Raw genomic sequence first — 25,039 nt, 5'->3', positions numbered from 1 at the left:
GGGTGCTTATTAACGTCTGGCTCCTACCCTCCTCCAGAGCCTGGGAGACGGGCCCTGGTTTCAGGTGTTGGTGGAACAAGCAGTGAACTCCTTTTGCGGCCTTGAGATTTTCTTAAGCAGACCCTTTAAGGGCAGGGGGCTCGGGTCATCCTAGAGACTTTGAATGTTTTGTTCAAATATTATTAGGCCATGGTTGAGGCCTACTTGAGAAAATTTTCAGAGGAGGCTGGATAGAGTTTGGTTAAGGACAGACTCTGGCACAGGTAAAAATCAGTTGATTAGTCTGTTGAAGCTTCGGGAGCGAGAAGTTCATGGCTGACTCTAAGGCCAGGTGAATGGTAATGGCGTTAACTGAACTAGGGAAGATACGAGAAGTAACTGACTTAAAGAGAAAGTGAGGTGGCGATTTAGCCAGTAGGCGTGTGGGAATACACTTTCAGGCAGATGGCTGAGACCCCGAAGGGTTTTGGTTCTTGGTATGAAGGTGGAGGTTGAAGCCAAGGAAGATAGCTTGCGGGAGCTGCTCCTGCTGTGACGAGGACCAAAGGTAGAACTGTGATGCACACTGAGAGTGAGAGATGGTCATTGAAGAGGAACACAGTATGAAACCTGAGGAGTGGTAGGAAAGGTAGAACTGGGAGAGGGCGGTGCCCTCGGAATCCTGGGTAGAATTTCAGGGAGGCAAAGGTGATTGTCAGTGACAAATTAGAAAGTCCAGTAGAATCAACACCGACAAGGGGCGCCTGGGTGTCTCAGTTGGTTAAGTGTCCAACTTCGGCTCCAGTCATGATCTCGTGGTTTGTAGGTTCGAGCCCCGCGTTGGACTCTGTGCTGACCTTTCAGAGCCTGGAGCTTGCTTGCTTCGGATTCTGTGTCTCATTCTCTCTGTGCCCACACCCCCCCCACTTTTGCTCTGCCTCTCTGTCTCTCAAAAATAAGTGTAAAAAAAATTTTTTTTTAAATCAGTACTGACAAGATCACTGGATTTAGCAGTCTAAAATGTTTGTCTGAAGTATGTGTGTCCTGCTGGGTTTTTTAAAATAACTTCATTTTTGACCAAGGTGAACATCATAAATTATCCTTTTTTTTTTGGTTTGTTTTTATTTATTTATTTTGAGACAAACAGAGATAGTGTGAGTCGGGGAAGGGCAGAGAGAGAATCCCAAGCACACTCTGCACTGTCACTGCAGAGCCCAACGTGGGGCTGGATCCTGCCAACCATGGGATCGTGACCTGAGCTTAAACCAAGAATCAGACACTTAGCCTGAGCCTCTCAAGAGCCACTCAGGTGCCTGCGTCCTGCTGTTTTACAACTTGTTTTGCGGGGAGGGGGGCTGTTTGTTTGTTTATGTATAGAGAGCAAGTGAGAGGGGCAGAGGGAGAGGGAGGGAGGAAGGGAGAGGGAGAGAGAGAGGGAGAGAGAGGGAGAGAGAGAGAGAGAGAGAGAGAGAGAGAGAATGAATGAATATGAATCCCAACTAGGCTTCACTCACAGACCTGAGCCAAAATCAAGAGTCAGAAGCTGACCACCCACCCAGATGTTCCTATAACTCTTTTTATTCAGTTTTCATGTCAATTCTGAAGGAAACCTGTGGTTTCTGGGTTTTTAGAAATAAACCCTTCTAAAATCTGCCTTTGGAAATTCTGCTCCACTCCAGTTGCAAGAAAATTTCTTTGCTGTACGTTTCTTCACTAACCTCACACCTACTGGCAAACACTTATTATGCAACTCTTACAGCTAGGCCTTGTGTCTGGGCCAGTGTAGGTGTTCTGTAAATATTGAATAAATATTTGAACAGTGATTCATTAACAAATTCTTGTGTATCTATGATACTATAGATGCTGTAGATACAACAAAGGTCCCTGCCTTTGCAGAACTTAAAGAATCCTACTACAGAAGAGAAGAGACACGGACAGTAAATAGTGTAATAAAGGAAATAAAACAGGTGTTCTGACAAAAATTTGGGTTAGGGTAATGAGGAAAGGACCTAGCAATTCTAAGAGCTAGAGAAGAGCATATTGTGGGCAGAGAGAAAACAGGAAATGTAAAGACTACAGCCTGAAACAGCCTCTGAATACCTAGCAGTGGTCTCTCTGGTTTTACTGTGGTGATGGATGGGGAATGTGAGGGAAAAAGAGGAAGAGGTAGGTTATTTTTTAGTAGCCAGGTGAGAGATGGTAGTGACTTGGATGGTGTAGGGGTCAGGAATTGATAGACATGTAAATACATTCAAGATCTATTTGGAGATAAAATGGGACAGGTTTTGTCAAGAGATTAGATGAAAAGAGAGAAGAGAAGGAATCAAGGATGGATTTTACTTAGGTTTTGGACTGAGTAACTTGGAAATGCTGTTGCTGCTAGGGAGATAAGCGGAAGTTAGAAATAGAGCTGGTTTTGGATTTCAACGATTTTTATATGTGGTTGAATATAGGATCTGGAGCTCCAGAGAAAATACTGTGCTTGAGACATAAATTTGGAAGTTATCATGGAATGAAAGAAATCACCTAGAAAGAGAGTGAAGCTAGAAACCAGGAGGTGGATGTAATGAGGACTGAGAAGACTGGATGAGGTTGGAAGTGGTGGCAAGAGAACCTTCTCCGAGAGAAGAGATTAGTGATTACTATTGAGGACTTAAGAAGAGAACAGAAATTTCTGCCTTTTAGATATGGCAATGAGGTTGTTGGTGAACTTGATAGCAGAGAAACTTCCAGCAGTTTGTTTGGAATAGAAGGAATTGAAGTTAGGTTTGAAGAGTTAGAAGAATAAACAGCACACAGAGATTCAAAAGTAGTGGCAATACCTATTTTTAAAAGTTGGTCATTTTATTGTGCTTTATGTCTTACACACAAAATAGGTAATATTCAAGAAACGTGTCAGAATAAAATTAAGGTGAATGGAGACTTAGGGTGTGTAGATTACTTTTTTTTTTAAGTTTCTTTATTTACTTTTGAGAGAGAGCACGCAAACAGGATAGGGGCAGAGAGAGAGGGAAAGAGTCCCAAGCAGGCTCCCTACTTTAAATCTTTATTTATTTTTGGGAAAGAGCGAGAAACAGAGCATGAGTAGGGGAGGGGCAGAGAGAGAGGGAGGGAGACACAGAATCCAAAACAGGCTCCAGGCTCTGAGCTGTCGATACAGAGCTTGACACAAATGGCGAGATCATAACCTGAGCCAAAGTCGGATGCTTAACTGACTGAGCCGCCCAGTGCCCCTAAAAAATATTTTTAAATAAATACAATAAAATCTTAAAAAAAAAAAAAAAGAATTGCAAGTGGTGAGATTCCTGAACTATTCCTGAGCTATTGCTGATTTTAGTTAGCAAAGTTGTAATTCAACAGTACCAAAATGCGTTACAGTAATTATCTACTAGGTAGACCAGCAAGAAGAGAGGCAAAATTTAAACCAGTCTATGTTTTGTTTATTTGATAAGGAACTGAGCCTGGTAAGTTTTGGAAGAACATCTTTGAAAAAGTTCAAATTTACCTCTGTCACTTGTGTGTTGTCTTCCCACCCTTCCAGTCCCATCTGGCTGGCTTTCTCTGTTTCTGGAGGAATTTTGATTTAATTAATTTTGATTGTATGGGTGTTCACATAGCATCAGATGTACTTTAGGTTTGGGCTTGGTTGGATTAGTGGCCTAGGGAGAAAAGTCACTGCATAGAAAAACCTGTGCTATGAAAATCAGATGTGGTGGATAGAACTGGGATCTCTTAGACAAACATCTTGGCAAGGTTTTCAGGTGCTCCCTCTTCATATGAGCACTAATTAAAGAATCGATTGCCAGTAATTCTCAGGTTAAAATGACTGAGTACGTAGATCAGTATAGACAGAACCTAGTCTAAAGGCAGGAGCCAAATTGAATAGAATTATATGTGTGTTGGGGGGATGGAAAGAAGTAGTTCTCAGAGGTTGAATGAAAAGTGAAGGCCTTTAGAATTAGAAGGTCTAGATCCCAGACCCAGGTTTGCAGTTTAATAGCTGAATGATCTTGTGTAATTCATAACATCTCTGAACCTGGCTCCTTAGCTATTAATTGCTATTTAATTACTGTCCTCAAACCAATAGTTTAAAACAGCTGATTTCACCCTAGTCCCTGTCAGGTTTTGTTTGGCTGGCACAATGTTGTAAAAATTGAGTATGAAGGCAGTCCCTGGTGTAATATTATAACTGTCCTATAAAACCGTCTTTACCTTTTAAGGCATTTGAGTTTGTAGTTAACTGAAATTCTGGGATGTGAGCAGATTTGTTTCTTTATCGGTGATGGAGTCACCCACAACTGAGAATTCTGATGGATTTGCTGCTACCAATAGCTTCCCTTTTCAGGAAATGAGAAGAACCTGAAGTTTTGGATCAACTAGGTCAAGGTTGATGGATTAGCTTCCTGGCTTGTTACTTACCCTCTGAGTCTCATTTTTCTCATCTGTAAAATGGATTTTCAGGATTGTTGTGAAGATCAGAGATTATGTCTACAAAAAGCTTGGCACATTAGCAACAGTTACTAGCCTGCGAGTCAGCTGCTCAGGCTATGGACTCTATATCCTGGCATACTCTTACTCCTTTCTTTCTTTAAATGTTCATTTATTTATTGTTGAGAGAGAGTGTGCACGAGTGGGGTAGGGACAGAGAGGGAGAGAGAATCCCAAGCAGGCTGTCAGTTCTAACTCGGGGCTTGGCTCGATCCCACAAACCGTCCCGTGAGATCCATGAGATCATGACTCGAGCCAAAATTAAGAGTCAGACACTTAGCTGACTAAGCCATGCAGGTGCCCCTCCTTTCCTTTCAATTAACAGGAATATGGCCATAGTGAGGTTTCTTGTTTTTGTTTTGTTTAAAATTTTTTTAATGTTTATTTAAGTTTAATTTTTACTTTTTTAAATGTTTTTATTTATTTTTGAGAGAGAGAGAGAGACAGCGTGAGCAGGAGTCACAGATCTGAAGACAGGCTCCAGGCTCTGAACTAGCTGTCAGCACAGAGCCCGATGCAGGGCTTGAACCCATGAACAGTGAGATCATGACCTGAGCCGGAGTCGAATGCTTAACCAACTGAGGCACCCAGGCGCCCCAGTGGTTGTTTATTTTTGAAGGAGAGAGGGGCAGAGAGAGAGAAAGGGAGACACAGAATCCGAAACAGGTTCTAGGTTCTGAGCTGTCAGCATAGAGTCGACGCAGGGCTTGAACTCAAGAGCTGTTGAGATCATGACCTGAGTTGAAGTCATAAGCTTAACTGAGCCACCCAGGCACCCTGGCCATAGTGTTTTAACCCAGGAATCTTTTTTTTTTTTCTTCTTTTGCTGAGAGAGTACTTACATAAGTGGGGGAGGGGCAGAGAAAGAGAGAATCCCCAGCAGGCTCTGCACTCTCAGCATAGAGCCTGGTGCAGAGCTTGATCTCGGGAACTGTGAGATCATGACCTGAGCTCAAGTTGGACTCTTAACTGACTGAACCACCCAGAGGCCCCTAACCCAGCACTCTTAGTTGATATGTATTTGCTAGATAATTCCTAGTGAAAGGCCAACTGAAAAAAAAGCCATTTCAGCTTAGGAGGAATCAGGTTTCTTTCTTGAAGGAGGAGGCCTTACATAAATTGGGGGAGATAACCATTTATCTTTCTCTCTCTTCCTAGTGTCATCAAGTAACCTTTTAACCCCCTTCCTCCCCAAGTAACCTTTAATGCATCATGATGAGTTGTAAAGCTTCATAATTGTAGCGTATGCCCAACAGTGAGTCTGTGTGATTTAAAGCCTTAGCTCATTCTTGGTGCCCAGGCAGCTACAATAACATTTCTTTAGAAAGCCTCCTTCTGCAGAGGAGCAGTGCCCACTCAGCTTAACATCAGGACAAGGGAAATAATTTGAAAAGACTGCTTCATAGTGTTCCAAGTCCCATCTTCTTTGAAGATTGCCAGGTCATTACCTAGGAAAGAATGCTAGTTCCCTTATCTCCTAAATATAGCTCTTTTGAGCTTTTCTAAGCATATGCCTTCAAGTGATTGCTTGGTAGCTTTTTGAGTTGTATGAATCTCAAAAGAGACTCCATGGGCACTGATGGCTTAGTCAGTTATGCGGCCAACTTCAGCCCAGGTCATGATCTTGAGTCCATGAGTTTGAGGCTCAGAAATGTTGGGGCACCTGGGTGGCTCAGTCGTTAAGCATCCGACTTCAGCTCAGGTCATAAGCTCACAGTTTGTGAGTTCAAGTCCTGGGTCAGACTCTGTGCTGACACCTCAGGGCCTGGAAACCTGCTTCAGATTCTGTGTCTCCCTCTCTCTCTGCCCGTCCCCTGCTCACACTCTATGTCTCTCTCAAAAATAAACATTAAAATTTTTTTAGGAAGAGAGACTCCTGGGGGGCCTAGGGGGCCTAGTCGGTTAAGTGTCCGGCTTGGGCTCCGGTCACGATCTCATGGTTTGTGGGTTCGAGCCCCACATCAGGCTCTGTGCTGACACCTAGCTCAGAGCCTGGAGCCTGCTTCAGATTCTGTATCTCCCTCTCTCTCTGACTCTCCCTTGCTCGCACTGTCTCTATCTGTCTCTCAAAAATAAAAAAAAAAAAGAGAAAGAGAGGCTCCGGTTCTATCAGAGCTTATATTATTTTGCTAGGGCTGTCAAAAAACAAAGTACCACAGCCAGGATGTCTTAAACAACAACAGTTTATTTTCCCACAGTTCTGGAGGCTAGAATTCTCAGATAACAGGGTTGGCTTTTTTGAGACCTTTTTCTCTCGTTGGTGCATCAATGGCCTGTCTTCATGTTCACATAGTGTTCTCCCTCTCACATAATGTGTACATCTGTATCTTAATCTTAAAGACACTAGGTAATAATTGGATTAGGACCTTACCCCAGTATCTTTATCTCTTTAAAAAGATCCTGCCAGGGGCACCTGGTGGCTCCCTCGGTTAAGTGGCTGACTTCAGCTCAGGTCATGATCTCACAGCGTGGGTTTGAGCCCTGTGTCAGGCTCAATGTTGACAGTTCAGAGCCTGGAGCCTGCTTCTGATTCTGTGTCTCCTCTCTCTTTGACGGGTCCCCGCTCAAGCTCTTTGTCTCTCTCTTTCTCAAAAATAAACGTTAAAAAAAATTTTTTTTTTTTTTAAATAAAAAGACCCTGCCCACCGGGACTTCAATATATGAGCTGAAGGTGGGGTACAATTCAGGCCATAACAGGGTCTGTGCCTATTTTGTATTATTATTGCTTGTCCCTTTGTTCCAGAAGTTTAGAGAGTGCACAGCAACAATAGCCATTTATTTCCTAGAAATGAGAGGTATAACTTCCGGGACCTATTCACTTGGAGAGAAGTCCTTTGCTAAGAAAACCCAAAGTCTGTCTAAGACAGTCAGATGCTAGAAAAGGTCTATTTGTATTCTTAATCCAGTCCCAGCAAGTAAGGGAATGCATGATGAAAACAAACCCTTTGCCTGTTGGTACCTAAATGAGAGTCCAGCATTCCTTTGGTTGCTGATTCCAGATAGGCTTCTGTGGTCATACCTTCTTCCAATCTAACCTCCCCTGCCTGGCTTCTCCAGTGAAGTCATAAGCAAATATTTGTGATAGTTTCTTGTCACCATGGTAACTAAAGAAGCACAGCCTGGTTCTCCTTCCAGCTTTGTTGTCAGCTTTGCTCGAAGGAGGGGACAGCCTTTTGGGACAGCCCAAGCTTAGAGTCGTTTAAAACCATGTCAGGTAATGAGGGACAGCAGTCCATAGCCCTGCCTTTAGTTAGGAATCTGTCCTGCGCCTGTTAGTCTCCAGGCACAGGGGTCATCAGTAACCCCAAAGGGAGGCCACTGCATTCCCCTAGAATTTTTTTTTTAATAATTCACTTGGGCTTTGCCAAGTAGGTGTGGAGACTTGCACATTTTAAGACCCTACTGCTGCAATTGGCTCACCAAGCTATTTAACAGAATGACAAAGGTGCCTTTGCTGAAGTTTCATTTCCTCAGTTTCTCTAGCTCCGGAATTCAGCTCTTTCTTCAACTTCCATTTTCATTTCTCTTTCACTCAGATTCTTTTAATAGACTCTCCCCCATCCCCCCACCCCCCAGTTATGTACTTCCTTATTCTATTTCCACCCCCAACATGATTTCCTGGTTAAAGAAGCAGCCCACATCTTTTTTTAAACTGTCATTAGAGTCCCCCCAACCACTCAAAAAAGGGGGCAGTCTTAGAGTTAGCTGCTCTGTGTACCTGTAAAACTTACTTTCACCCCATTAGCAATACTCTTGATAATTTCGTTAGAAATTTAGAGAATCGTAAAGGCCTCTAAAGAGATACTAAGGCTTCCTCTATTTGTGGGTTACCATAATTAGCTTCACTTTCATTAGTTTTTTTTTAAATGTTGCGTTTTTTTGTTTTTTTTTTTTTTTTAATGTAAATACTGGGTAAGGTATGATAAAGCCCCTCTGGCCACAGGGGGAGACAGGAATGAGACATGGGAGGAAGACCTGCTACACCCACAGGTCTCAGAGAGGAAGCCACTGCACGCGTGCAGGGTCACAGAAGGAAGCACCAGGTGGTCAGGAGGCAGAAGGGGCAGGGGCAAGCCCATTTAGGTCAGAGCTTGTAAAAAATAAATGTTTATTTTTGAAAGAGAGAGCACAGAAGCAGGGGCAGGCAGAGGGGGACAGGATCCAAAGTGGGCTTTGCGCTGCTGACAGCAGTGAGCCCAGTGTGGTTCCTGAACCCACAAACTGAACTGACCAGTGAGATCATGACCTGAGCCCAAGCTCAACCCTAGGCCAGAGACTAAATTAAGGTTTCTGAGGGAAAGTGAAGGCAGGGCAGAGGAAACAGTTTAGGACTGGCTATTTTGATTTAATCCAAAGGATTTTTGGCCCGTAGGTGTGTAGGCATGGTTTCTACTTGCCTACTGCGTGGCCGAGGGATGGTTAAAGTGGAGGAATATTGTCTTCTGGTTCTCCAGGTACGGTAGAGAATTTAGGGCTCTCGACTTTGCTGTTAGGCAAGTTGTTACCTTTACGCATTAACTAGCCATGGGAGGGCTGTAAAAGGTTCCAGATGCCAAAGAATCAAGAACACAATGTAATGGGCACCTGAATGACTCAGTTGGTTAAGCGCCCACTCTTGGTTTTGGGTCAGGTCATGATCTCACAGTTCATGAGTTTGAGCCCCATGTCAACTTCTTAAAGTGCCAACACTTAAAACACACACACACACACACAGCAAATAAGAAAATAGACAATATAATTGGCCCTGTAACTAGTGAATGCAAATAGACAAATATGGAATCTAAAAAAAAAAAACCAAACCATTTAGAACAAGGATTCGACATCAGTTTTAATTGGAGGAGGTATGCTGCAATTAAAACCCTGGTAAAATATAACACAATTTACCATTTTAACTTTTTCAGAAAGTTTATTGATTTTTTTTTAAAAGAGAGCACACACGCAGAAGGGGCAGAAAGATAATCCCAAGCAGGCTGGCACAATCAGTGCTCAGAGCCCGCCCTGGGGCTCAAACTCAGCAAACCGTGTGACCATGACCTGAGCTGAAATCAAGAGTAGGATGCTTAACCCACTAAGCCACCCAAGCACCCCTCCATTTTAACCATTTTTAAGTGATCAGATAAGTGGTATTAATTACATCTACAGTGTTTTGCATCTACAGTGTTATCACCACTATCCATTTCCTAACTTTCACCACCTCAAACAAACTGTGTGCCCATTAAGCAATAATTCCCTATTTTTCCCTCTGTAGCACCTGATGATAACCTCTATTCTACTTTCTGTCTCTATGAGTTTGAATATACCAGGTACCTCATAAAAGTGGAGTCATATAATATTTGTCCTTTTGTGTCTGGCTTATTTCACCTAGCCTACTGCCTTCAGGGTTTATCCATGTTCATCCATGTGTCAGACTTTAATTCCTTTTTATGGCTGAATAATACTCCAGTGTGTGTGTGTGTGTGTGTGTGTGTGTGTGTGTGTGTGTATGTATATATATGTGTGTATATATATACATATATATATACATACACACACACACATGCTCCATTTTATTTTTCCATTCAACTCTTGGCTATTCTGAATAATACACATTGAGTACTGGCACATAGTAGCTGACTGAGTCCTCGTTTTCAAATCTTTTTTAATGTTTATTTTTGAGAGAGCATGTGCTTGAGAGCAGGGGAGGGGCAGAGAGAGAGAGGGAGACAGAGAATCCAAAGCAGGCTTCAGGCTCCCGGCTCCCAGCTGTTAGCACCAAGCCTAATACAGAGCTCAAACTCAAGTACTGTGAGACTGGGACCTGAGCTGAGGTCGGACACCTAACTGCCTGAGCCACCCAGGCCTCCTGTTCAACTTTTTTGATATACAAAAGTGCAGAATTTACAGTCCTACCAGCAATGCACCAGATGCCAATTTCTCCACATCCCTGCCAACACTCCGTATTTTGTTTTCTTTTGTCTTTATTATAGCCATTTATAGGCATGAAATCAGATCTCATTGTAGTTTTGGGTTTTTGTTTTTTTTTAATGTTTGTTTATTTTTGAGAGAGAGAAAGAGACAGAGCACAAGCAAGGGAGGGGCAGAGAGACAGAGACAGAGAGACAGTGAGACACAGAATCCAAAGCAGGCTGCAGACTCTGAGCTGTTAGCACAGAGCCCGACGCTGGGCTCAAAGTCACAAACCACAAAATCATGACCTGATCCAAAGTCAAACACTCAGAGCTGACTGAGCCACCCAGATGCCCCTGTAGTGGGTTGTTTTGTTTGTTTGTTTGTTTGTTTTTTAGTTTATTTTTGAGACAGACAGAACATGATCAGGCGAGGGGTAGAGAGAGAGGGAGACACAGAATCCAAAACAGGCACCAGGCTTCAAGCTGTCGTCACAGAGTTTCACATGGAGCTCAGGAGCTCAAACTCAGGGACTGCAAGGTCAAGAACTGAGCCAAAGTCTGAAGCTTAACAGACTGAGCCACCCAAGCACCCTTCACTGTAGTTTTGATTTGCATTTCTCTTAAGACTTTGTTGAGCATCTTTTTATATGCATATTAGCCAATTATGTATCTTCATTAGAGAAAGGTGAACAAATCATTTGCTCATTTTTAAATTGGGTTTTTTTTTTGTTGAACTGTAGAAATTCTTTGTATATTCTAATTAAACCCTTATCAGATATATGGCTTGGAAACAATTTTCACATGCTGTAAATTATCTTTTCACTTTCTTGTTAATGCCTTTTGTTGCTTGTGTTTCCGATATCATAGTAAAAGAATCTGTTGCCAAGTTCAAGGCCATAAAAATGTTTTCTATGTATTATTCTAGGCATGGTCTTAGCTTGTATTTTAGTTGTTGATCCATTTTTGAGTTAATTTTTGTGTATGGTGTAAGCCTGGAGTACAACTTCATTCTTTTAGATATGGAAATCTAGTTGTCCCAGCAATATTTTTTGAAGAGAGTATTCTTATTCCATTGAATGGACTTGACACTTACCAAAATTATTTGGCTAGCCATAGATGTGTGAATTTCTGGCTTCATTCCATATGGTCTTTGATTTCAATCTTGTAGAATTTATTGAGACTTTTTGTGGCCTAACATGGTCTATCCTGGAGAATGTACTATGTACACTTGAGAATATATATCCTGCTATTGTTGGGTGGAGTGTTCTTTATGTCTTTTCAGGTCTAGCTGATTTGTAATGTTGAAGTCCTCTGTTTCCTTATGAATCTTCTATTTAAGCATTCTGTCCATTGAAAGTGGTATATTGAAGTCTCCAAATATCATCATAGAACTATTTTTCCCTTCACTTCTGACAGTGTTTGTTTGCTTCATATATTTTGGCACTCTGTTTTGGTGCCTATATGTTTTATAGTTACTGTATCTTCTTGATGAATTGACCCTTTTATCAGCATATAATGTTGTCCTTTATCTCTTGTAACAGTTTTTGACTTAAAGTTCTCTGATAACTGGTTAGCTAACCCAGCTCTCTTTTGGTTACCAAAAGAGACCATCCATTTGCTTTAAACCTGTTCATGTCTTTGGATATGCAGTAAGTCTTTGCAGACAGCATATAGTAATTCCAGAGTTTAATTCATTTACGCATATTACTGATAAGGAAGGACTTCTGGCATTTTACTCTTTGTTTTCTTTATGTCCTCTACTTTTTTAGTTTAATTTTTTGTAGTGAAGGGTTTTGATTCTCTCCTTATTTCCTTTTGTGTATACTTTTTATTTCTATTTTGTATGTATAGACAGAGTGGTTACCATGGGGATTACGTTTAACATTCTAAATTTATAGCACTATAGTTTGAATTGGTACCAACTTCAAAAAATCTGTTTCTGTACAGCTCCAGTTCCCCGTCATAAATTACATCTTTACACATTCCCATTATATGCCCAGTAACATACATAGATTTGTAATTATTTTATACACCTGTTCTTCAAATAATGTAGGAAATAAAAAGTAGAGTTACAAGCCAATAATACTGATTTTTATATTAACCCATGTAATTACCTTTACTGGCTTCAAGTTACTGTGTGGTGTCCTTTCATTCCACTTCCTTTTCAGTTAGAAGCACCCCCCCTCGCACTGCCTGTGGAGCAGGTCTCATGGTGACACTGTGTCAGCTTTTGTTTATCTAGAAATGTCTTAATTTCTCCCTTGTTTTTGAAGCACAGTTCTATCAGATGTAGAATTCTTTGGCTTTTTTTCCCCCCTCTTTTTTCTTAGTTCTTTAAGTATGTCATCCCAGTGCCTTCTGGCCCCATGGTTTCTAGTGAGAAATGGGCTCGTATGCGATGAGTCCTTCTCCGGTGTGGCTTTCAGGACTCTGTGTCTTTGGCTCTCAGTAGTTTGATTACGAGTCTAGATGTAGATCTGAGTTTATCCTCCTTGGGATTCATTGAATATCTTTATGGGTAGATTTGTTTTCCTGTCTTCAAGTTTGTTGGTTCTGTTGTTTGCTCACATGTGCTATTGAACCCCTCTAGTAAATTTTTCATGTTAGTTATTGTACTTTTCAACTCCAAAACTTTTAAAAAATTAATTTACTTAAGTAATTTCAACATCCAGTGGGAAGCTTAAACTGATAACCCTGACCGAGATCAAGAGTCACATGCTTTTCTCAACCAAGCCAGCCAGGCGCCCCTCAACTCCAGAACTTCTGTTTGATTCTTTTTCTATTTGTTGTTATTCTCATTTTTTTCATGCATTACTTTCCCAATTTCCTTTCATTGTTTGTTTTAGTTCTTTGTATTTAAGATAGTCATTTGAAAGTCTTTGTCTAGTATGTCCACCATCTAGGTTTTTGCAGGGATGGTTTCTATTTTGGCCCTTCAAATAGGCCATACTTCCCTGTTTCTTTCTCTCTTTTTTTAAATTTATTTCTTTTTAATTAACATCCTTTTTTTGAGAGACAGAGCCAGAATTCCAGCAGGGGACAAGCAGAGAGAAGAGGCGACACAGAATCCAAAGCAGGCTCCAGGCTCTGAGCTGTCAGCACAGAGCACAACTCAGGGCCTGAACTCACAAACTGTGAGATCATGACCTGAGCTGAAGTCGGATGCTTAACCGACTGAGCCTTCCAGGCGTTTCTTTATATGTGGGGTGTTTTTTTTATTAAAAACTGGAGATTGCAATATTATAATATTGTAAGTCTGGAAATCTGTTTATCTACTTGACATGTGTACTCGTTTTTCCTTCTTTACCTGCCTTCTTTTTTACTATGTTTTATAATTCCATTTTATCTTCAATGTTGGCTTATTACCTCTAAAGAAGTTTCTTAATGGGAAGACTTTATTTTATATGTACTAACATGTTTACCATTTCTAGTATCCTTCCTTTTGTGAAGATCTGAGTTACCATCTGGTATCATTTTCCTTCTACTTAACTGTAGTATTTCTTTTTTTTTAAATGTTTGTTTATTTTTGAGAGAAAGACTGAGTGTGAGTAGGGTAGAGGCAGAGATAAAGGGAGACAGAATCCCAAGCAGGCTCCAGCCCTGAGCTGTCCACAGAGCCTGACATGGGGCTTGAACTCAACAAACCATAAGACCTTTAACCCAAGCCAAAGTCAAACACTTAACCAACTGAGCCACCCAGGCACTCCAACTGTAGTATTTCTTTAGTGCATATCTGCTAGAGACAAAGTCTCAGGTTTTGTTTGAAGAAGTCTATTTCTATGTCACTTTCATTTTTTGAAAGTATTTTCATTGGGTATAGAATTCTATCTAGTTTTACAGGTTTCCTTCAGTACAGTTTGGCATTTAATTATCTTTTGATTTGAATTGTTTCTTTCTTTTTTAAAAGTTCATTTATTTATTTTTAAAGAGTGGGGCAAGGACAGAGACAGAGAGGGAAGAGAGAGAATCCAGAGCAGGCTCCACACTTGCCGTCATGGAGCCTGATGCGGGACTTGAATAGTGAGATCATGACCTGAGCTGAAACCAAGAGTCAGTTGCTTAACCAACTGAGCCACCCATGCCCCCCTGACTTGCATAGTTTCTAGCAAGAAGTGAGGTCATTCTTATCTTTTGTCTAATGTATATAATGAGTCATTCTAGCTGTTTTTAAGATTTTTGTCATCACTGGTTTTCAGGAATTTGACTATGATGTCCCTTAGTGTGATTTTTGTTTTTACCATACTTAAGGTTTATCATGGTTTCTTGGGTTTATGGGATCAAATTTGGAAATTTTTCAGTGTTTGTTTCTTAAGTTTTTTGTCCCCTTCCCTTGAAGCTCCCCACTTTTCTCTCTGTGAATCTAGCTACATATAGATTAGGCCATTTGATAAACATCACATAAGCCACTGTGGCATCATTTTTAGTCTGTCTTGATTGATTTTATTTTTCTTCTTACTCGGGGTATGTCACACTTTCCTGCTTCTCTGCATATCTACAAGTTTTTAATTGGATTTTTGATGTGATTTTTATTGTCTTTTTTTTAAAGGATGTAGAACTTTATAGGCAGTTGTCACATTCTGCTCAGTTGATCAGTTGAAGTATTGTTTTGAAGCTTTGTTAGTAGTCTTGTCTAGGGATTTTTTTCCCCAACGCTTTACTTATTTAAGTAATCTCTACAGTCTATGTGGTGCTTGAACTCATGACCTCAGGATCAAGAGTTGCACACTCCTCTGACTGAGGCAGGCATGGACCCCTCTAGGGATAGTTTGCTCTCTCTATTAAGGCATAGCCCTTTTAGGGTCTTCACTGGATGCCCTGAGTGATCAGTGAGGCATCTCCATTCTGATTCATCAAATGCTTTTCCAGCCCTATGTGAGCTCAGGGAACTGTGGAGTTTGCAGCTTTCCCAGTGCTCTTTGTCTCTCAGGAAGCTTCTTCACTTTACACCCATACATCCTTAGATTCTTATCACAGAGTTAAGGGAACCCCAAGCAGATTTTCTGAGGGTTATTTCCTGTGTATTTCGCTCTTCTCTGGAACTATGCCTCACGATTTCCAGCTGTCTTAATCTCCTTGATTAAGTGATTAACTAGTGAGATTGCTTTGCTCTTTGGTAACGCTCTCCCTGCTCAGTGGTCTAGAACGGGCCTTCAGGCAGAAAGCCAAGGAGCTAGGTTAGGGCTCACCCTTTTGGGGATCACAGGTTTTCACTGCCTTGTGTCCAATATCTGAAAACATTTACAAGAAGGTAAGTAAATCCAATCCCTGTTATTCTACCATGACTGTAATGGAAGTGATAGCTATATTTGTAATGACTAACAAAGTAGCACTGTTAAGGAGTAATTTAAAAAACACACACACACACAAGGAAGACAGACTATTCTAAATGTATGTACCTCTAATAAAATTTTCTTAAAATATATAAAGTAAAATAAAACTACAGAGTGAAATGGATACATTTACTGTTGATAAGTCAAAAAAAATTAGTAAAGTAATAGAAGAGTTGAATAACAAGGTGAACAACTTGATTTAATGGACATATGGCTTACAGACTGCCATGCACAGTTATTAAAGAATACAGAATCTTCTGGAGCACACATGGGGCACTTACATAAATTGAATAAATCTTAAACCAAAAAAGCAAATCTCAATATAGATGGTTCCTGACTTATTTTTTAAATTTTATGTACATATTTTTAAATATTTATTTATTTTTAAGAGACAGAGCACAAGGCGGGGAAGTACAGAGAGAGAGGGAGACACAGAATCTGAAGCAAGCCCCAGGCTCTGAGCTGTCAGCACAGAGCCCAACGCAGGGCTCGAACCCATGAAGCGTGAGATCATGACCTGAGCTGAAGTGGGACACTTAACCCACTGAGCCACCCAGGCGCCCCAGTGGTTCCTGACTTATGATGGTTCGACTTAACAATTTCTTGGCTTTACTATAACATGAAAGCAGAAACACATTCAGCTGAAGCATTACTTTGAATTTTGATCTTTTCTCAGGCTAGTGACATATGGTACAATACTCATTCCTAATCCTGGCCAGCAGTAGTGAGTCACAGCTCCTAGTCAGCCATGTGATCACAAGGGCAAACAACTGATAAACTTACAACTATTCTGCACCCAGCAGCCATTGTTTTGTTCACTTTGAGTATAGTATTCGGTAAGTTACATGAGATAGTGAATATGTAACTATAAAATAGGCTTTGTGTTAGATTTTGCTTGCTCAACTATAGGCTAGTATGAATGTTCCAAGCACATTTATGATAGGCTAGACTAAACAATGATATTCAGTAGGATAACTTACTGTATCACCCATCATCTTAACAGTGGGTTTATAAGGACACAGCTCAATCGTAACTCAAGAAAGATCAGTAAATTTAAAAGGATCCTTGAGACTCTGATCACGGTGTAATTAATTAAATTACAAATAAATAACAGAGGGGTGCCTGGGGGGCTTAGTTGATTAAGCATCTTAGGCTCAGGTCATGATCTTACGGTTCGTGGGTTTGAGTTCGTGGGTTTGAGTTCGGTGCCTCTCTTTCTCTGCCCCTCCCCCGCTCATGTTCTGTCTCAAAAATAAATAAATGCTAAAAAATAATTTTGTAAGAAATAACAGAAAAGTAAGTCCCCACCCATTACTGGCTTAAAAAACACTCATGGTTCAAATAAAACCAATGAAAATTTGGTATTCAGAAGTGAACTACAACTAAAATAATTATTTTGAAGGAAATTAAAAAGACTTAGGAAAATAATAAGCAAAATACAAAGTCTGAGCATTAATGACTTAGGTACACAGTTTAGAAAGGAAGGAAGGAGAATGAAATCATACAGTAGAGACAGGATTAATAAAGGCAAAATCAAAAGACTAAGAATAGTCAAATCTAGTAAGATTTCTAAAGAACAAGAGGATACAAATATAACTTACTAAAAGTGACTCTATAGGATGTCTGACTAGCCTTATAATCATGAAATATATTGGTTGAATTATCAGCAAAATTGTTCCCAGGTCTAAGTAGTTTTACAGAGGAGTTTTGCCAAATTTTTAATGTGATAAATATAACCTTTATAAAGCCTACTTAGAGAAAGAGAGAGTGCTTGGGTTGCTCCTTCAGTCAAGCATTTAACTCTTGATTTCTTCTCAAGTCATGATCTCCCGGTTTGTGAGATCTGAGCTGTGTCTCCCTCTCTCTTGACCCCTCCCTTGCTTTCACTCTCTGGATAAATAAACTTAAAAAAAAAAAAAAAGATGTTATAGTTTCACTTATATCTCAATATAGATAGAAAAAATTGTGAAGATATTATTTGCCATTTTTACTATTTTGACATTTGCACTGCAAAAGTAGTACAAAAGCAACGATGGGGAAAACTTCTGGTGTCTTAGCACGAATCAAGACCGGGGCCCCGGAGTGTACTAGAGGTCCGTGTGTGTGCCGCTAGCGCACTCACTGTTGGGGGAAATTACTGCGTCCTTGATGAAACGGTACTAATTCAGCCTTTGTCTGAAGGAAAGTCACCTGTGGGTCATTAAGTTACTGGCTGAATTAGACGCTTTATAAATTGACACCCTTTTTAAGGAAAAAAGAGACAAAGCAGAAAACAGACTTAGAGAACAAACTGATGGTTACCAGAAGGGAGGTGATGGCAGGGGGATGGTCAGACAGGTGAAGGGGACTGAGAACACACTTACCTCGGTGAGCACTAATGTATACAATTGTTGAATCACTATATTATTCACTGATATAACATTGTAATTAATGGAATACTACTTGTTAACTATACAAGAATTTTTTTTTAACTGGCATGATTTTTACTTGAATGAATGACTAGTTATTCAGACTTAGATATTGAGCAGATGTTTTCTCAAAATGCATGCATTTCAGGATAGCAGTTTCCTTTTGACTGGAGTTGGAGTGGGGCTGGAGGAACCTGCGATAGAATGAGAGCCGACAAGTAGATTCAGGCATATTGGTAATGTTCTAGTTTAGATTTGGTGGTGGGTTTACAGATGTTCATTGTACTATTTTGCTTGTAACAACATTATATTTCATCTTTTGTTTTTATCAAATATTACAGAGTAAATTAAACTTTAAAAAATTTTTTTAATGTTTTATTTATTTTTGATACAGAGCACGAGAGGGGGAAGGGCAGAGAGAGAAGGTGCACAGAACCGGAAGCAGGCTCCAGGCTCTGAGCTGGCTGTCAGCACAGAGCCCGACACGGGGACCGAACCCGTGAACATGAGATCTGACCTGAGCCAAAGTCAGAGGCTAACCAACTGAGCCACCTGGGCGCCCCCTAAATTAAATTTTTTTAATTTGAAAAATAGAGGACAGACATTAAAGATAGCATAGTATCTCACTGATATTAAATGTATGCGAGTTTTTTGAGCAAGTCAAGATTTCTCTGTTGTCACGGAGGTGATCACAACTTGTGGTCATTTATCATATGGCCCAGCATTGTTCTAATACCTCACAGTATTAACTTATTTAATCCTTCCCATAACTCTCTGAAGTAGGAATACTTATGTCCCTGTTTTAAAGATGCGATATCAGGTGCGATGTTATGAGATTATCAGCCCTTCGTGAGGAGCTTCCGTCCCCCTGAGTAGGGGAGGTTGGGAGGTTGGATGGGACAGAAGCCTAGTGAAAAGGAAATGCTGTCTTCTTAAGAGCCTTTGTATTTGTATCTTCTCTTCTTCTAGAGACCATGGCAAGCCCAGGGAAAGACAATTATCGAATGAAGAGCTATAAGAACAATGCCCTAAACCCTGAGGAAATGAGACGAAGAAGAGAGGAAGAAGGCATTCAGCTCCGGAAGCAGAAGCGGGAGCAACAAGTAGGTTAACCTTGAGTATGTCCAAACACACTGTTCAGGGAAATGATCCAGCTGCCATGGTTGGGCTCCTCCTCGCATTTCTTTTTCCTTTCCCCTTAGAAAAAATAGCTTAGCTCTGTGGGCCACGCATCCAGCTTTCTTTATTGTAGAGAAGGTTGGAAGCTTTGAAGAAGAGAACCGGTCCCTTATTCATTTTCCATAAGTTAGAACAACTTAGACATCATGTATGTCTTCTGTATAACCTTCTAGTCCTAGCTCCTGTTGCCTTCTCTCTTCTTCACCCCTATAGTCAGCATTAGGCAACCCTTTTATATCAATCACCTTTTATACAAAGGGCACAGGAATCTTTAAATGGTCTCTTAGGGACACCTGGCTGGTTCTGTCAGTAGACCATACGACTCAATCTCAGAATCCTGAGTTCAGGTCCTGCGTTGGGCAGAGAGCTTACTTTAAAAAGAGATTGTTCTCTTAAAAACTTGAAACAATTAGATGTAACACAGTAAAGCCCTTGGATATCTTTCCATATCCATATATTAAGTTTGACATTGTCTCAACTATCCTAGCATTTCCTTGGCAATTCTTGCCCTAATTTAACATCAGATCAATCTTTCTTTATTACAGTGAGTAGTTTTACCACTTTTTTTTTTCTTTTACTTTCAGCTATTTAAACGGAGAAATGTGGAGCTGATTAATGAAGAAGCCGCCATGTTTGACAGTCTCCTCATGGACTCCTATGTGAGCTCTACCACTGGGGTAAGGCTTTTGCATGTGCTTCAAGGCGGGCCTGGGAAGTACCAGCATCTGTAAAACAGGCAATTCACATCATCTAGTAGCTTTGGCAACAACCATGCTAAGCTTTTTCTTCCATGGGCTCTTTTGTAGCTGGTCAGCCTAAAGAATCAGTAGGGTTACATCTGTGATGGAAACACCTGAGAATACATTTTAAGGGAAGCCATCATCTGCCTCAGAGCTTAGGAATCATTCAAATGTTCCAACGTGAAGCAGCCATGAATTAAACACCTTGTCCTGAGCCTGCTATCATGCCATCCTGATGCCCTCCGGTCTTTAGAAAGCAGGAATGTGTACTCCTGTCTAGTTCTAGTGTTGGTTTGCCATGTCTTAAATCTGTCTTATGTTCTAGGAGAGTGTGATCACCCGAGAGATGGTGGAGATGCTCTTTTCTGATGATTCCGACCTACAGTTAGCAACCACACAGAAATTCCGGAAACTGCTCTCCAAAGGTACAGACCTCAGTCTTCCCCAGGGAGGCCTTACGAGACTTACCCTTTTGTTTCCCTTCACTGACCTCATCTGCTGTTCCCCCTCACTCGTTCTGCTCTAGCCATACTGCTTTGGTCCCTTGGACAAGCCAGGGACCTTATCATCTTTGCTCTGGCTGTTCCCTCGCCTCATATCTTCTGGTTGCAGATATGTGTGACAGCCCCCACCTCCATGATCATATTCTAGGTTCTCAGCAAGCTACACTGATGCCCTCGATAAAAAAAGCAGATCCCCTTCACTCTCAGCATTTTTTTTATTTAAATAGTTTATTACCAAGTTCGTTTCCATATAACACCCAGTGCTCTTGCCCGCATGTGCCCCCTCCACAACAATCACCCCCTTCCCGCCCTCCTCAGCCCTCAGTTTGTTCTCAGCATTCAAAAGTCTCTCATGATTTGCCTCACTTCCTCTCCCCAACTCTTTTCCCCCCCGCTTTCCCCTTCCCATGGTCCCCTATTAGGTTTCTCCTGCTAGACCTATGACTGAAAACTTACGGTGTCTTTCCTTCTCTGCCTGCCTTATTTCCCTTAGCATGACTCTCTCTAGGTCCATCCACTTTGCTACAGATGGCCAGATTTCATTCTTTCTCATTGCCATGTAGTACTCCATTGTGTATATATGTCACATCTTCTTGATTCATTCATCGGTTGATGGACATTTAGGCTCACTCAGTATTTTTAGTCTTACGCTGCCCTACCACTTTTTTTCCTTCCCATTACACTTATATATATAATAGAAAGTCCCTCCTTGTTAGGATATAAGCTCTGTAAGGGCAGAGGCTTTTGACTTTGTTCACTGTGGTGTCCTCAGTACCTAGAACTGGCACGTAGTTTGTACTCAATAAAGATTTGATGTATGATAGGAAAAATACATCTTGTCTCAGTAAATGAAGCAGTCCTGCCAAGAATAGAATGCTCTTCTTAGAAGGGAAATATTTACACTAGGGTTGCCCATTTCTTGAGCTTTCTTTTCCTTAATCCCTTGCTTACTTAGTTTCAGGAAGCCAAAGGCAAGTATATATAAATTAAGGATTGGTTTTCTCTCTGGCATCCCAGCTCTATCACACAGTTCAAAGATGACCAACTATAATGAAAACCACCTCACCAAAAAGGAGTTTGGGAATGTTGATAAGGACAGTCAGAACTACCCAGGAAGGATGAAGGACTGACCCCAGTGAATGCGCCAGCCAAAACCTCTCCTGACTTTTCCTCTCCTTCCCCCTCTTCCAGAGCCTAGTCCTCCAATAGATGAAGTTATTAACACTCCAGGAGTGGTGGATCGATTTGTAGAGTTTCTGAAGAGGAATGAGAATTGTACGTTACAGGTGAGGCCTGGTGTAGAGGGGTACCAGATGAAAGCCCCTTTTCCAAGAAATTGTAGTGGGGTGTTTCTATAGACGCATCTCTCAGGAAATAGACAAGTGACACGAGAATCTATTTAAGAGATACCTCAGAGGTCTTCGCCTCAAATAAGAGAGCCAGAGTCTCTTCTCTAAAATGATCTTAAAGGAAGGACACCGAACGGGACAGGCTGATTATTCAGTTATGAATCAAAGGTTCTAGGGGTGCCTGGCAGGCTCATTCAGTAGAGCTTGCGACTCTTGATCTCAGGGTCGTTAGTTCAAACCCCACGTTGGGCATAGAGTTTACTTCAAATATATTTATCTAGATCTTTATATATATCTCAAAGATCTAGTGCTTTTTTTTTTTTAAACATTTATTCATCTTTTGAGAGACAGAGACAGTGTGAGCAGGGGAGGGGCAGAGAGAGGGGGAGACACAGGATCTGAAACAGGCTCCAGGCTCTGAGCTGTCAGACAGAGCCCAAGGTGGAGTTCAGACTCACCGACTGTGAGATCATGACCCGAGGCAAAGTCAGATGCTTAACCGACTGAGCCACACGGGCACCCCAGTGATCTAGTGCCTCGAATTACCTTTGTGACCTGAAGCAAATCATTTAGCTTCTCTGGGTCTCTCTTTTCAGAAATGGGTAATGAGTCAGTGCATGAGAACTTAACCAGAAACTCAGCTGAAAGGGACTTTGAGACACTCATGTCACTCTAATCCTGATTTCAGAAATGAAGCAGCTCAGGAAATAAAGCAACTTGCCAAAGGACTCGGGTACTATGGTAGTGCAGAACCAGACTTGGGGACCATTGAAGCCCAGGTCCACTCTTCCCATTGTGTCACATCACTGCCCACACTGAGTTTTGTCATTTAAAAGGGAAGAGGAAAGGGCTCGAGTCTAGTGTTTTGGTCAGGGGCAAGAGGCTCACTGCTCTGAGCCAGCTGGTAGGCATGGCTGCTGTCTGGAATGACTCGTTCGTGGCTGACTCTCGCCTGCAGTTCGAAGCCGCCTGGGCCCTAACGAACATCGCCTCCGGAACCTCTCAGCAGACCAAGATTGTCATTGAAGCAGGGGCTGTCCCCATTTTTATAGAGCTGCTTAACTCAGACTTTGAGGATGTACAGGAACAGGTAATGCTCAATTACAGGTTTGGCTTAATTCGTGATAGTACCTGTCATAAAACCTACATGTGGTCTTTGTCCCGGGTTCCTAAAAATTCTAAAACCCTTGGAATTTTTTGAGTGATAGGAGTGTTTTGTTATTTATAATGGAACACACCCAATGAGATGACTGGGTGGGGCCCCTAGGTAGCCTCAAGATGAGAGGGGTGGTCATCAGAACCCATCCCTCCACCCCAACCCCCCCTTCCCAGAGAGCTTCTACACTTGATGTCCTGCTGAGGAGACAGAAGTTCTGCACCACCCTGACTCCTCACCCCATACCTTGCCTTGTGTGTCCCTTCCATTACTTGGTTCTCTGTGTCCATTACAATAAGCTAGTGAATGTTAGTAAAGTGTTTTCCCGAGTTCTATAAATCATTCTAGTGAATTGCTAAAACTGGGGAGAGGACTGTGGGAACTTTTGAATTTATAATCAGTTGGTCAGAGTATGGTGACCTAGGGAAATGCAGCTAGTGTTAAAGTGGGGGTAGTCTTAAGGGCCTGAGCCCTTAACCTGTGGGGTCTGTGCTAACTCTAAGCTTAATGTCAGAATTGAATTGGATTGTTGGACACACAAATGGTGTTGGAGAATTGATTGCTGGTATAGAAAAAAAACCATACATTTGGCATCAGAGGTAGTCGTCTTGGATAAAAGACACCACGGTATCCTTTTCTCAGTTCCTACAGATCATAGAGATAAAGACGCAACTTGTACTTCTTCACTGGACTTTACTGGTTGGATAAAAATTGGAAAGTGGTACCAAGATTTATTCCTTTGTTACTACCTATGGGGAAGATCCTGTAAAAATGCAACATTCCAATCACTTTCTCTTTTTCTGGGGAGTGGGCATAAGGAGGTCTTGGTTTGGCTTCTTTGGGTGCAGTATAGATGTCAGCCTGTCTTCTGCACTAAGCCAGGAACTCTCAGAGGAAAGGCCCTCATAGAACAAGTGCTCCATAAGGATGTCAATAAGGAGGACACCTGGTCCTGTTCAGGATGTCTCAGACCTTGATATGGTTTTTGTCCTAGTTACTGGTGGGTACTCACTCTGGTGTAAAATATTGACAGAAGCCACTAGAGTCTGTGAGTGACGGTTCCATCATCCCCTTTTCAGGCAGTCTGGGCACTGGGAAATATAGCTGGAGACAGCTCCGTTTGCCGAGATTACGTCTTGAACTGCTCCATCCTTAATCCTTTGTTAACGTGAGTAATGATGATCCTCTGCGGCTGGGGCGTCCATAGGGCAGACACGCAGCAGACCCTTTTGGGGCAGCTTACCCTAAGATGTTAAGTAAACACAAGTATGTTTTTACTAGTTTTTTACTAGTACTAGAAGTGTGCTGATTGACAAAGTAAAAGGTAGGTATCTTTAGAGAGGGAGAAGATTGTGCCACTGGTTTGTGCCAAGGACGATCTTCTGTTTCCTCACTTCATGGCACTATAGATTTTCATGTTGGTCATACCTGCCTCATCGTTGAACCAAAAGAGAGAGGCAAGACTAGCCCATCTGGAAAAATCCAACCTTCTCTACAGAATGCATTGATTTATCATTATATGCATAGGTATATTGGAAAGCTCTGTAAACCACAGATCAAAGACCCCATGAAGAGGCGTAGGGGATCTTCTCTCATCCCTCCCTCCCATACCCTTCAAATGGAACTTCATCTAAACCAAAACAGATAGATAAACTGATCTTCAGAGACCATAGTCCCATTGACTACCGCTAGAACTCTTTCTTGGGTCCTTCACAGACAAAATCATTCCTTACTGTATGGCTAAAGTCCTCATGCTAGACCTTTAGCTTTTTTTTTTTTTTTTTTAATTTTTTTTGATGTTTTATTTATTTTTGAGACAGAGCATGAGCAGGGAGGGGCAGAGAGAGAGAGAGGGAGACACAGAACCGGTAGCAGGCTCCAGGCTCTGAGCTAGCTGTCAGCACAGAGCCTGATGCGGGACTCGAACCCACAAACGTGAGATCTGACCTGAGCCGAAGTCGGAGGACCAACCGACTGAGCCACCCAGGCGCCCTAGACCTTTAGCTTTTATTTCTTCTT

General features: G+C 41.5%; 1 protein-coding gene across 3 annotated transcripts in view; it reads left to right on the top strand.

Moving 5' to 3' along the window:
* KPNA6 (karyopherin subunit alpha 6) overlaps positions 1–25,039 on the top strand; it is a 53,673-nt gene that overhangs the window by 18,329 nt on the left and 10,305 nt on the right. Inside the window, exons 2-8 of one of the 3 annotated variants that reach the window (XM_029947021.1) lie at positions 18,242–18,329; positions 19,063–19,196; positions 19,857–19,949; positions 20,338–20,437; positions 21,707–21,801; positions 22,823–22,954; positions 24,100–24,188. In XM_029947021.1, the coding sequence (XP_029802881.1) occupies positions 19,068–19,196; positions 19,857–19,949; positions 20,338–20,437; positions 21,707–21,801; positions 22,823–22,954; positions 24,100–24,188 (638 nt within the window). In that variant the 5' untranslated portion in view covers positions 18,242–18,329; positions 19,063–19,067. Of the gene's footprint in view, positions 1–7,659; positions 7,682–18,241; positions 18,330–19,062; positions 19,197–19,856; positions 19,950–20,337; positions 20,438–21,706; positions 21,802–22,822; positions 22,955–24,099; positions 24,189–25,039 lie in introns of those variants that run through there. The other 2 variants (XM_029947019.1, XM_029947020.1) reach the window with 2 other exon arrangements.

The sequence above is a fragment of the Suricata suricatta genome, chromosome 8 (assembly GCF_006229205.1).
Source record: "Suricata suricatta isolate VVHF042 chromosome 8, meerkat_22Aug2017_6uvM2_HiC, whole genome shotgun sequence".
Lineage (NCBI taxonomy): Eukaryota > Metazoa > Chordata > Mammalia > Carnivora > Herpestidae > Suricata > Suricata suricatta.
Note: the sequence above shows the minus strand (reverse complement) of the source record. Positions and strands in the feature narration are given on the sequence as shown.